The sequence below is a fragment of the Salminus brasiliensis genome, chromosome 18 (genome assembly GCF_030463535.1).
Source record: "Salminus brasiliensis chromosome 18, fSalBra1.hap2, whole genome shotgun sequence".
NCBI classification, from domain to species: Eukaryota; Metazoa; Chordata; class Actinopteri; order Characiformes; family Bryconidae; genus Salminus; species Salminus brasiliensis.
In genome coordinates this window covers 5760429-5775161 of record NC_132895.1, presented here as the reverse complement: position 1 = coordinate 5775161, position 14733 = coordinate 5760429, and the positions used below count along the sequence as shown (strand labels likewise).

At 41.8% G+C, this 14733-nt stretch overlaps 1 protein-coding gene across 2 annotated transcripts in view; it reads right to left on the bottom strand.

Annotated features, from left to right (window-relative positions):
* Window positions 1–831: 831 nt before the first annotated feature.
* The window catches only part of dnai1.2 (dynein, axonemal, intermediate chain 1, paralog 2), a 47779-nt gene continuing 33877 nt past the window's right edge, over window positions 832–14733 (bottom strand). For both annotated transcript variants that reach the window (XM_072661811.1, XM_072661812.1), the window contains one exon: window positions 832–3040. In XM_072661811.1, the coding sequence (XP_072517912.1) occupies window positions 2930–3040 (111 nt within the window). In that variant the 3' untranslated portion in view covers window positions 832–2929. The remainder of the gene's footprint in view (window positions 3041–14733) is intronic.

Below are 14733 nucleotides of genomic sequence, written 5' to 3'. Positions count from 1 at the left end.
CCAGTTCTGGCGCCATGCAACACGCAGCAAAAGAACGAGCAGAAGTACCTCCTGACCACCTGAGCTCCATCCGAGCTTCAGCAGGAGAAAGCCAACTGGGGGACGTGCAAGGGTGGGGTGGGGTGGGGTCGCTGCAGAAACGGACCTGAACCTGACAGAGACCTGAGAACTGACAGAGCCATGCCTACATGTGTCAGAAATCTCCACGAAAGAAGTCTGAGTTGATGGCAGCAGCCGTTCATGTTGGACAGTGCATTATCATCCCTGTGCCCTGGCTGACCCCCAGAAGATCTATCAGAGAAGGCTCTGAGAAGCTGGGCTTTCTTCATTTCTTTGCTGCCGGTGGAGGCCTGGCTAATGGGGGCTCCACGTGAGACTCAGCATGGGCCGCCTGAAATGGGTTTGTCTCTGATGTCGGCGTGCTTTGATAGAGTAGCACTCTGCTGTGAGTGGCTTATATAAAGGTAAAGAGACTCTCGTTGTCCTCTTCACGACGGTCCAGTCATGCCTGCCAGAGTCGCAATCAACCCACACGCTTCGCCGGGGCAGCACACCTGCAGTGAACCGACTAGCAATCAATACTGTGCTATTAATGAAACTAACAGTTGGAGTTTGAATAGGTGTAAGAGCTGCTCTGTAGTGCTTGTGCATGAGTGTTGCCTTTTAATAGCAAACAAGTGTTTGTGGGGATTTTTCCCCCCTCCCCTTCTCACTTTCTCTCTTTCTCATTGCTTGCTTATTCAAAGAGCCTGAGGAACCGGTAAACAGATATCTTCTCATCTCATTTGCATCTCGTCCGGAGCGTAACCGTCAGGGAATGAGTCGTTTAGATGTGATGAATGATTTTAATAAACACTTCAAAAGACAGAACTGGTCTGGAGAATCTCTTCACAAGATTACAAAACATCACAGAAAGGCGCCTTTACAGCGATACTAGACATGATGTTGGTTGGTGGTACAAAAGTATTCAGATAACACACACAAAATGTAGTCGATAGGCTTAATACACTATATGGACAAAAGTATTGGGACATACTAAAAAGAGTTTATTCTGCTTTGGTTGGAGTAACTGTCTCTACTATCCAGGAAGGAAGGCTTTCTACTAGATTTTGGAGGAGCACTGCTGTGAGTTCCGGATGTTGGATGATCACCACTATGGTTGTAAAGGGATGAAAATTTCCAATAAATCTCCAGTAAATTACTGGTAACTTTCCATGGGAACTTTGGAAATATTTAAAAATGTAAACTTTACATGAGAATTTTTGGAACTATAAAAATTTATTGGAATTACTAGGAAATATTGGATAATTTAAAGGAACTATATCATACACTATCATCAATGTACTGTTTTTTTTGTCAACAGCAGACAAATAAATTAACCATTGGAAAAAATGGGTAATTGTGGGAATTTACGGGAATAAACGGGAATATTCAAAGCTAAAGGTGAGAAACTTACACATAGTTGGTAAAAATGTACTGAAGCATAATCTTGGATAAAATAATTAGATATGATCCCAAAACAGTTGAATAGCAAAGCTGCTCCTCAGTCCCAGACACATGGCATATTACACACTGAAGGGCTATTGAGAGGACCACACCCCCTGCATCCACTGTTCATTTCTCCATCACATGTACAGCATATGTCCAGATGATTTCTAGAAACTTGACAGTCACCTCTACTAAAAGCACACATTTGGACCAAATGACTTCCTAAAGTCAGGTAATATTTTGATGAGGTTCATATTTTTATTGACAGTGATAGCATTAAAACATTTAAGCAACTATTAAACTATTAAATTAAATCAGGGTGTAATCTCACAGTCACTACCGTGTAAATCAGAAAAGCTTAATGAGCAATTTCATGTCAGACTAGCTTATCAAGGCTAGAATAGGCTAGCTACATATATATTTTTCCTTAATGGGTTTCTGTAACCAAGAAGTAATACTATCAAATCAAATAAAGTGTATTTTCCTATAAGCTAGTGGTGAGTGTCAAGTCTCTAGAAATCATCTGGACATATGCAAGAGCCTGGTGCAAATTTTGAACAGGGGCGTTTGGGGTTGGGAGGTATAACAGTAAGAGCATATACTGCAGTATTTCAAAATGTTGATGGCATTGTACAATATGTCTGAGGTGTCGGCCTTCTGTTCTGTGTATATCTAGTTCACGGCCAAAGAAGCTTATTCCTGTGGGAGCTCACTGTAGTTGTGAGTGAACAACGTGCCGGGTTCATTTGAAAGGGAGAATCAAGCAAACCTGGATACCATCAGTGGAAAACACTCCTAAGACCATTCCCTCGACTCTGTGCTCTCAGATATGAGGCTTTATCCTCTAAACATGTGGGATTTGAGGCTCCGTTAGCTGGAACACAGCCTGTGCTGTGGTGTTTAGCTTGCTGGCTAACTTATCTAAATATAGCTAGGCAGTGCTAACTGACTACCAAACCTTTACCTTTAAATATTCTCATTATATTCCCATTATATTCCCATTAATTCCCATTATTATCCTGTAAATTTCCCAACTTTGAAAATTCCCAGATTTTTGCAACCCTAATCACCACCTAACCTCATCCCAAAAGTATCGGATGGAGCATCATCCGTCATTCCAGAGAACACAGTTCTTCCACTGCTCCACAGCTGGGGGGCTTTATACCCTTCTAGCCCACACCTGGCATTAGGCTGCATGCTGCCAATAGGTTCATGTTCATCTGCAGCAGATAGAACTGTTCTACTGCCAATACAGGGACTAGACAAGCTGAGCTTAAAGCGGTTGAATGCATTCATTAGAAGAGGTGTCCACAAACATTTGGCCACATAGTGTATTTAGTAACAGATTTAGGCTACATATGTATTTAAGTACTCTAATAAGATAGGGATGAAGTGTTTTGTGATGCTTGCTGTTACAGAGGCCTGGAGGACTTACTAGGCATCAATTCTGTGGATTCAAAGTCAAATCAGGTTCCCTCAGCAAACTCAACAGCTTCTCCATCTTGGCTACCTCCACCTCCGGGCCCTTTGGCAACTCCTGACCCTTCTTCTCCTGGAGAGGGGATAAAAAAAGAGAGAGAGAGATGAATCAGCCATTCGAAGTGAAGTGAAGCAGCTGATCTAATGCAGTCATTATTGCACAGTGCTAACAGCTACTGTATAAATGTTTATTCCTGGCCTAAGCTGGGAAATCAGGAATGAGACATCTCGTGTGTTGCCTCTGGTGATGTTACAAGACACAGCACACACGCCACACTGAGACAAAGACATGGGTGTTACCGCTACGAACGAACAAGCTACTCTGCTCTGGGCTGACATTTGTCGAAGACGATTATTTAGACACATCATTTCCTCGGGGGAGGGCACTGAACGGGCCACGCGCCCCATCAAAGATCATCGCTATGGTTACTGACCTCGCAGACGCTGTAATGAACTTAACAAGATATCCCGAGGAGCAGTTCAGTTGAAAAGCGCCAAATAAATCCCTCTGTTTTTATTCTGACTCATTAAACTCCACGCTGCCGCCCAGTATCTGCCCAGTATCTGCTGACTGCTGGGCAAAAGAAGGCCCATGTAAACGAAGCTGTTACATAATCTTCCCCTAGAACATTCGATCTGGTCTGTTATATGGCGGATCATTTCAGATGAAGTAGCGGGGACCAGCTCAGATAAAGCTGCAGTGTGTGGAGATGGTAAAAATAAGCCAGCAGTTCATCGGAGATGCCAACATTCCCAAATCCACCGAGGCTTCAAGGTGGCCGCAGAGATAGCTCTTTAACGCAGCGTTTTTGAAGTAGCTCAAGGTTACATCTATTCATAGAAGCCATCACATTGTAACCATGGAGTGTGGTGAGGGAGCGGAATTAGAGAGAGAGTTAAAGAGACTATTAAGAGCAGGTACTTCTCAAGGTTTCCCCAGGAGGCCTGTCTGTCTGTCTGTTACTAAGCCTGTGGTGAGCCTCATCATTTCTTTCCTTTGCTTCCCACCTAAACCACTGTCATACCTATATATGAAGGTGTGCTGCTGAAACACTATTCTTAGACCTTATTCCTGACCGCAGAGCAGTCTCCAGTCTACTAGTCTCTCCACCGAAGCAGAACTCTCGCACTTGGGTTGCCATTCGTCCCGTAAAATACAGAATCATCCTTTATTTGCCAAAGCCAAATATTGCGTCCCGTATTGAACCAATATGGGACGCGATTTGTCCCGTATTTCCATGAATGCCCAATACACGTCTGTCTCACACTAAATCTAACTAATAATGATTACATTTGTTAGGAGAAAATGTTTATTCTTATATATATATATATATATGATTAAAATGATTGTAGATCTTTGTATATTTTGTGTCAAAATCTTGCTAATTTTTTTGTTCTGTTTTTTCGTTAAGTAAAACACAGTCCCCAGCGTTCAGAGAGTCCCTATAGTTATGCACTTTTAGGTTACATCACGTTCTCAGTTTATTTAGCTCATATTTTTATTTAGCTCATATTTTAAGTTTATGAGTTTATTTAGCTCATATTTTAAGTTCATTATTGCACACTCCACACAAACAGATTTCATTTAGGACTGAATGACCTGAACGTTATTAGAGAATGTGTTCATTGGTAATAAAGCATTTCCAGCATATACTGCAGTATTTCAAAATGTTGGCGGCATTGACACATCGACATGTCTGAGGTGTCGGCCTTCTGTTCTGTGTATATCTAGTTCACGGCCAAAGAAGCTTATTCCTCTGGGAGCTCGCCGTAGTTGTGAGTTATCGTGCCGGGTTTGTTTGAAAGGGAGAATCAAGCAAACCTGGATACCATCAGTGGAAAACACTCCTAAGACCATTCCCTCGACTCGTGCTCTCAGATATTTATCCTCTATGCTCTAGGTGGAACACAGCCTGTGCTTATCTAAATATAGCAAGGTAGTGCTAACTGACTACCACTGCTACCTGCCTAATGACCATGTTAAAGCCTAAATGGACCACTATTACCCATCATTACTCTCATTACTCTGACCATCACTGCCATGACTTTATTAAGGTAAATAGTTCTGACCAGAGGAGGATGGGTCGGGTCCCCCTTGTGAGTCTTGGTTCTTCTTTACAGCTCTGCTCACCGGGGGTCTTAGATTAGTCTTTTTATGTTGTTGATTTTTTGTGTCTTTTACTAATTACTGACTGTGTAAAGCTGCTTTGTAACAACAACAGTTGTAAAAAGCTATACAAATACATTTGATTGGATTTGACTGGATTTGACTACCAAAGCCCAAGTCCAAACACGGCAGAACCTCAGTCTCGATTTGCCTTCTCGACTTACCACAAGTTTTCATTCTCAGCACTTGTTGTGTCGGTGCTCAGCAGTTAGCTAGCTAATCAACAGCTGTCTGATACTCAGTGGAGCTGTAGCTATCTAGCTGAGCTAGCTCAGCAAAGGCTATGAGCTACAGACCCGAACACCTCTTAACAGCAGTCGCTTGACCCGAGTCGTTCTAAGTCGTCTAAGCGTTTGTAAGTATAAATATAAAATTGGGCTTGTCTACTTTGTTTTTCACCCTGTGAGCAAACTGAACTTTATATTTGATCAGTGTTCAGGTTTAATAGCGCAGGTAAAGGAGGTACAGAAGTATTTCCTCTACTGGTGCAACGTGTAGACCAATGCTGTGAGAACTTCCTCACTATTTAACATTCTAGATTTATTCTTATACTTTTTATATTTTATATAACAAACTGAAAAATGCAAGCAAATTATTTCTCGTGCACAACGTTCTTTCAGACTTGGTCCCCTATGTGCTTCAACATATTTAAGAAAATAAAAAAATAAAAGGTCTTTCAACAGGGGCAACAGATGTTCGGCATTGCTCTCAAAAAAGCTCTCTCTCATGAAAGCTGCAGAAACAATAAAGGAAAAACACACATACAGGGTCTTGCATCATCTGAAAAGTCCAGAATATCGAAAAATCTTCACGCTGCCTGTTCAATGCTTGAAACCGAGCTTATCTGACAGGACAGCGTCACTGTTATACGCAGGCAAATTTCACTTTTTTCCCTCCTGTATTTGTCTGTAAATTATATGTAAAGTAGCTGTACATTATTAATACTAGAGAGACACTAACAGCCGTGTGTGTGAGAACAAACTTGGCCAATAAATCTGATTCTGATTCTGTATACTCTGTATACCCTTGTGAGCCAACAAGACCCACAATCTACATTACATGGACAAAAGTATTGGGACACATGCTCATTCTGTTTGCTCTGAAATCAAGGATATAAAAAAAAGCATATTCTGCTTTTGCTGGAGCAAAAACTGCCTCGCTTTTTACTAGATTTTCTAGCTTAAAATAGCTGAATTAATAAGTAGAAGGGTGTCCACAAACATTTGGACTTCATTTGGGGGGGGGGGGGGGTTCTATGCTATGTTCTATAAACATGGTGGTGGGTAGGGCTGGGCGATGTGGTAAACATACTAATACTAATCACAGACTTAAACATCAGTAGCAACAGATTCTTATAAACTACTGTTCAGATCCTCTCCTGTACTGAGTGATTTTCTGATCTGCTGCTCTTCATCTAATTAACCCAGTCTAATTACACTGTTAGTAATGAAACCTGCAGCTGATCAGCGTTTATTAAGCACTAACAGTCTCCTCCATATGCTTAAAAAAGCTTATTGTGATCACGATAACAATATTTATCACAATATGATCAAATATCGTCATATTGCCCAGCTCTAGTGGTAATTTTTGACCCTTAAGACAATACAAGGGTTGTGTGTCCTTGCTGTTACTCGCTCCAGAGAATCAACCTACCTCTACAACAATACCTACCCTTAGTGTGCCGTGGAAGATCTGTTCACGTGTTGTTCCTTTTTAATGAGTCTGCACCTTTCACTGAAGTCTCTGCAGCTTCTCTTTGCTTTTAATTCAATGATACTCTGATAGCTAGTAACAACCCGGGATACCATAGCGACCACTTTGCTAGTACGGACCACTCAGAAGACTATTGGGCTGGAATTTGGGGGGCGGCTTTGAGGTAGGAACTTGGGAAGCCAATCCTTGAGGTGAGTTTGAAGGTGTGGGTTGCTGTGGTGTTGCTAAGTGGTTGCTAGCTGGTTTCTATGGCATCCCAGGTGGTTGCTGTGATGTAGTGCTATAGTGGTACTAAGTGGAATTGTAACATAACCAGATTTTGTTAAAAGGGAGACAAACTCAGAAGACTATTGGGCTGGAGTTCGGGGCCTCTCCCATCCTCCTCCACCCCCTGGGTTGAGGTAAGCTTGGAGAAGAAGATGAGGACACAGGGTGGAGGTAGGTGCAACACCACAGTAACCACTAAGCAACACCACAGCACCCACCTACCAACACCATAGAAAACACCTATCTGCCACAGAGTAATACCATGGAGTAACCCACCTGGAATACCATAGCAACCACATAGCAACTGCCTGGTAGTGGGAACCACTTCAGCTGCATTCTACACTTTCTTTTTTAGTGACCAGATAACAACTAAAGGGACCAATTGGTTTAAAAGATGTCTACAGCAGAGCTGCCAAAATGTCAGAGCTGAACACACTAAATACTGATTTATTTGGATTATCATTTTTATGCATATTTGACAAGACATGCAGTTCTATCCGGGCAAAGTAGCTTCATAGAGAATTCAATATGTGCTGAAATCATAGCCTGTGAAGCAGAAGCCTAAGATTCAGGACCCTGAGACTGTACTCTTTCTTTCCTGTTGCTAAAACACAATCTCATATAGAACAGTGGCTCTGAGGATGGGAGGGGAGTGTCATGCAGTTCTTCAGAAGCCATTCAGAATCAGGCCGTAACGTCTGCAGCAAAAAACAGTGATCTAAGATCAGTGGGATTTCTTACATAACGTCTATTTAGCTGGCTGGCTTCAAGTGCTGTTCAGAGCATTCCTTGTCAAGGAGGCCCTGGATGTTTCAAAATGTTCTTAATTGCTGTCGTGTTCAGCCTGCAATTAAAATGGAGTGGATGACTTTGATATTTTAATGCAGAAGAAAGATGAGAAGCCTGCACAGGACTGTGGTGGAATTTGCCAGTCAATATGGACAGCCAGAACAGTACATTTACATGTATGGTATTGGTCGGATGCTCTTATCCAGAGCCACTTACATGTGAATCATGTGATAAAGGCAGGAGAATGTAGAGTTAGGAGTCTGCCAAAGGACACCTGTGGCTATAGCATGATGTGCTTGCTTGTCTGGAGAACTACCTTCCTACGCCCAACCCCAGCACAGATGGTCTGAGCACACTTTGGACTTATCGGCCAATTAACAACAAGAATTATAACTATTTTTATAACTATTTCAAATTAAACATATTTTCTACCCAATTTGGAAGGCCAATTATCCAATCCCTGTTCATATGAACTTCTCCTATAGCTACCGATGCTCCCTACACTAGGAGGGAAAGCATTGGATTTCCAGCTCCGATACAACAGCTAGCAGACGCCTGTGCTGCCCAACGTCACACTATTGATGACAGGATTGTAAGTTTGATACCCAGCCTCGGCAAGCTGCCACTGTTGGGTCCTTGAGCAAGGTCCTTCACCTTCTCTGCTCCCCGGGCACCATGTGTGTTTGATCACTAGTGTGTATGTAGTGTGTGTTCACTGCATGAACGGGTTGAAGGCGGAGGCCAAGGTCCATCTATGTCCATCGCAAACTGTGAATATGGTTGTCTTGTTTTGTTATGTAGGGAAGAAGTGCCATCAACCTACCCCTGAGAGAGCAAGGCCACTTGTGCTCACATTCGGACTCCGGCTGCTGATGGCAAGCAGTGTGACCCAGGTCTCGAAGCCCTTGATCCTCAGATCATATAACCTCAATAATTCCATCACGTTTCGATTTGTTTATGATAGAACTGTTGTTTAAACTGTTGATTAGCCAATGTAACCCAGCCTTGTACGCTGTGGATATTACAACCTGGCCAATGTACGAACGAAAGGAATTAATATTAGATATTATTAAAAACAGAATGTAAAAACCCGCAGAAACAGTAAAAGCTTTAGTATCTGTTACATCTCGTGATCTGCGTCATCTAGAATTCAGAGTTTCCCTACTGTTTGGCTATTCGAGTGCAATTTATAAGTGGTACAAATAGTATTTCCAGTTTTCAACACCTTCCAAATGTAGCATTAGTTGGTCTTGGCATTTTTTGCTCCTGGGCTCCCCCTACAGGTGGGGAGTGTAATTTACGATTCTAAAAACAAATAGCACTCTGAGCCCCACGCATAAACCCTCTTCTCCTCGTGGGGTATGCACATTTTACAAGCTGGGAGATACAGAACTGGCATCTGAAGTGAAAGAAGTAAGGAGACGGTAGAGGCGGTAGAGTAATATTACAGGATTTCACACAAATATGACGGATTAAGCAGCGTTACGCAGTTCTGGTGAGAGGTCTCCTGCAGCGCCACCAGAGTTACAGAGTTACAGTGAGTAGACACGAGTCTGGAGTGGCAGTGATGAGCACTTTTGAGGGTGCACATTTAATATTATTTTAAGTGTAACCTGGCTGCTGTCAGAAAGCTACATAGCATGCAATTTCACCAACACTCTTCAAAATAAAGGTGCTACAAATGTTTCTTTGAGTGATGCCATTGAAGAACCACATGTTTGTCATATGTGAGTGTGAAGAACCTTTAAAAGACCCAAGAAACTGCTCTTTATCAATTCAAAGGTTCAAAGGATTGCAAAAAAGATTTGTTATGGAACCAAAAGTGGTTCTTCTATGGCATCGCTCAAAGAACCTTTATTTTTTTAGAACCTTTATTTTATTTATTTTAGTGTATCTCTATTTTTCTGTGTTTGAGGGGATTAGTTTGTTCTATTTTTGGGCTTACTGTATCCTTCTCCTCCTTCAGCAAGTGAGAACTTATGCCTTACATAAGTGCAGCACAGATACAAAGTTCTGGAGGGTGGAGGGAACATCACAGAGAAAAGGAAACGGAATTTGGAGCAGGTTGCCCTCGTCTGCTCGTCTTGATGTGAAGTTGGTGCCTCCAAACGGTGAAGAGGAATAACAGGATTAATACAGGCTTGCTTTAGGCTGAAGGGTGGAGGGGTGGATCACAGAACTGTGCAGGGAGCAGAGGGAAGATACTTCTGTGCTGGGGAAGAAGCAGATCCGTGTTGCTGCAGTGGTGCAGCGTTCGCAGCTGACTGAACCTGAGCCACATAGCCCACCTCCTCACACTGGCCCCCGTTTCGCGTAGACCTATAGAGCCTGCAGTCTTTTTTCACTGTCACTACCTCTCCTTTTGCCTTGTGGGCTACACACAGACTGCTTTTCACAACAATGCACTAAATCACACACATACACAGCCAGATGTGGGTGATGCTGAGTGATATACCTTCCAACGACTAGAAAACGTAAAAGTCAAGCTTGGTGGAATTTGTTGAAGACCTCCTTAAGATCCAGATTTTTATTTTATGCCTTCTTGGCTGCTGGCTGAGTAGAGTATCGGGATGATGAAATAAAAGGCTTTCAGTAGACTAACTCTAACCCTAGCTCTTATTTAGGATAGGATATATCGCAATTCTGTATGCAAGTCAATATATTTTTAGGTAAACATATTTTAGGACAACTGTCAACAGCGTGAACTTAAAAAAAAAAAACAGAGTACAACACTGCTATCTAGTGGTTAAGGGTTAAAAACAACAATAAATGAACCAGTGTCTGTCACTAATTTTTACATGTAAACTATTTATTAATTAATTATTTAAAATAAAGATGCTACAAAGGGTTCATTAAGCAATGTGTCTGAGCGAAACAAGGTTTTTGCTTTCATGAAGAACTGTTTTTGTAAAAAATGTAAGAGGTAAGAACCTTTTAAAGAATAATAGCACCTAATAAGCTCCCCAGACACTAAATTATGTAATTAACTGTATGTGGGCGTGGCAAAGACCATAGCGGAAAGCAGATAGCTGAATCTGCAGGTGTATGGAAGAGTACGATCATGCCGCTCTACCAGCAGTGGCAGAAATCGCAGTCTACAGTAAGTTCTTTTAGAAAACTGGTGTTGAAGCACCTGCGTTGATTTCTAGAAGCAATTCTTGCCTGGAGGTGAAGCGATGTTCATTCACAAGCTGTGAAACACACCGACAGTCCCTGTCCGTCAGTTTCGTCTTTCAGACACAATTCTGAGGAGAATGTCCTGTAGACAGGGATTTCTGCCACTGCTGGTAGACCTGTATGACCGTCTGCTTCTGTACACCTGCAGATTCAGCTACTTCCTTCACAGTATGGTCTTCGGCCACACCCAAATGCAATCACTCCCTTTAGCCAATCGTTACCATCTTCTTTGCGTCCCATTTTCCACACATCCACTGAGACACTCCCTGCACTGTACCACCTCTTCTCAATCCATCAATCCTGTCACACACCCCGCAGCTATTCATAGCCTGATCATCCTTGTGCAACACTGTCTGCAGAAGGCTGAAATTACGACCACCTTAAATATGCAAGGTGACTATATTTCTTTTTCCAGGGAGCTTTCTTTAGGTTATACATAGGACCCAGCCCATACCCTTAATCCATACTCTAATCACCCACACCCACAACCTTCCTTCATCAGTGTTTCACTTAATTACACCTCCGGAAGGCTCAACAGTGAGGTCTGGCATCCCAGACCCACTCCTCTTCATGATAACATCACAGAACGATCACTTCCAACTAACTTCAGAAATGAAGAACTGGCCTCCCTGGTGACTAAGGATGTACTTAGACCTGCTGGAACCATTAAAGCATGCAGGTTGGTGTGGCGTAACAGATAACACCACTACTTGCCTGTGAGCTACCATACCACGTGGGTGACTGGGGTTCGATTTCTGGTCTGGGTGGCTGTGCTGTGCTACACCAATAAGAGTCCTTTGGCCAGACTCCTAACACTACATTGGCTCACCTCTGTAACAGGAGCAACCTTGTAAGTTGCTCTGAATAAGAGCATCAGCTAAATGCCATAAATGTAAATGCATGCTCAGTACCATTAGTTCAATGTGGATTTTACGCACAACCTCAAAAAACATTATACCAACACTATTTGATTATTTTACATGTTTACATCCACTTCTTTAAAACTCTAAAGGTTCTTCACACAAAAATGGTTCTTTATGCAACTTGTGAAACCTGTTTTTTTCTATGGCCTCACTCAAAGAATGCTTAAAAAATGGTGTAAAATAAACCCTCACTGCATTAATTCAACACTGACAAACTTGCTGTGTAGTAGCAACAGCCTTGAACCCCAGAATAAGCTAAAGTTCATTGAAGAACTTAACAGTTTAAAATGGTTCTCTGAAGCATCTAAAAAGGATTCAGATCATGCTAAATGACGATGATCCTTAAGGAACCTTGTAAAACCACCCTTTTCAGAAAGGTTTCTCTAAGATCCTTTTGGGGTTCTGTCTGGGGTTCTGTTTTTACAGTGTAAAACAACAGAACACTATATATATATATATATATATATATATATATAGAGAGAGAGAGAGAGAGAGAGTAAGCGAATGAGAGAGCTTCTGACCCATCATCTGTAATGAAAACACATTACTCTCATCCCGGTAACTGCTGACACTGTGGGCAGTCTATAACTGCATCCCCTCACTAATCACCGGCATAAGTAGACATGGCACGACCTTGGTCTGTGACATTTAGCACCGCTGCTGCTGATGCTGCTGCTGCTGCAGTAAAGCAGATAAACCTGTCATCCATCCTCGCCCACAGTGCAGAAGAAATGTGCAAACATCTCAACAGTGGCAGAGCAGTGCTGTCCACAGAGACTTTCTTTACGCAGCAACAAAGAGCAACATTTAGCATCTTTTTCGGTTTGGCAGACACCCAGATGGCAGCTTGTCTCTAAGGCAGTGAAGAAAGTGAGTCTGGGGAATGAGATAGAGGGAGAGAGGAAGCTCAGAGATGATCATTATCTGCAGAAAGCCGCTCGGTCTATGTGGCACTGTTATTTATTCTGCTCGGCGCAGGCTAAGGCCATTGCACATGATCAGTCACTGCATTCATTTGCCCACACAAAGAAAAACAAAATCAGTGCAATGAATAATGCAAAGAAATGTGCGAATGCTGAGTAGCTCCAGGTAGAGCAGAGGAGGCCCGTTAATGAGGTTTAAAGTAAAGGGAGCCATCTCGATTATGGCATTGAATGGGAAGACAGAGGAACATGTGAATAGATAGCCAGTACGGAGAGAGACCAAAGCTGAGATAAGAGCTGACCTTAAGAGGCTTACTCAGAAAAGCCACTACTCATGTGTTCGGGTTTTGTTAGAAACGAACAGTATTTCGGCAATCAGCGTTCCTTATTATTTTAGGGGTCTTTAAACAGCTCATATCTCCACTCATATCTCCACTCATAGCTCCACTCTTGCCACTCATTCGGCAACACAACTCCTTATATGATTTAAAAGGCAGGGTAAATACCTTCCTACCTTCAAATATTATAATATTATTATATTATATTATAAATGTATACACTTAGCAAAATACACTATACGTCCCAATATTTGTGGACACCCCTTCTAATGAATGCACTCGGCTGTTTTAAGCTGTACCCATTGCTGAGACAGATGTGCATTGAGCTGTGGAGCAGTGGAAGAACTGTGTTCTCTAAAATGATGAATGGTGCTGCATCCAATACTCCAGGGATAAGCTGGGGAGTTGGTTGGGTATAAGGTGGGGTGGTGATCATCCAACATCCTGACCTCACTGACGCCTCCTCCAAAATCTAGTAGAAAGCCTTCTTCCCTGGACAGTAGAGACAGATACTCCAACAAAAGCAGGATACACTTTTTGTAGTGCCCTAGATTTTGGCAAAAACAATGGACAATCAGGTGTCCCAATACTTTTCTTCATATAGTGTAGATAGAAAATATGTGAAATTACTCCACCAGCAATTATTATTATTATTATTATTATTATTATTATTATTTATTCTATTTCAAATGCTTGTTTATACCAAGTTACAATATTATTTATGATATGTATTTATTATATCTACATATATATCTGTGTATTTTTTTATATATATATGGTTTTTTAATATATACCTTTGGTTTAGTATTGTAAGGGTTGATTGCTGGATAGGATTTTATTTTCTGTTACTTAAAAAAAGGAAAATGTACGCTATAATAAAAAATCAATTGTCAGAAATCCAAAAATAAAATCACTGATTTTTATGTAATATCATTGACCCTCTGTTGGCAGTTAGACTGACTGGTGCTACAGTGCTTTGACTCTGTATTGGGCATCTTTGTATCTAGACATCAGCACTGACTCTTGTTTCTGGCAATATCTTGGCTAAAGGGTATCTTAAGGCTATTTGCTGGAGACATTTGCTAAGTGGACGACAAAGCACTTTTGTAAATTGCTCTGAGGAGTGTCTCCTAAATGCTGTAAATGTGTAGGCTTGAAAACGGTCCACTGCTCATCTGAACGGCTTCTCCAGTGTAACGTAATCCTTTATGTGGAAAGAAACACTTTGTTTGTTGATTCCTTGACATTAAAACAAATGCTTCTCCTCAGAGTTCAGCCTCGAAGCAGTAGATTCAGAACACAAGCCTAAACTAGATTACACATAGATGGCCCTTTCTCCACCCCATAACTCAGTGTGTTCAAACTCTGACACAAATCAGAATCTGTATTTTAGCTGGGGGTGGGGCAGCAGAAAGTGCCACTCAAATTCAAACTCAGAGGCAGAACCAATTAGAATCTCTATTATAGCA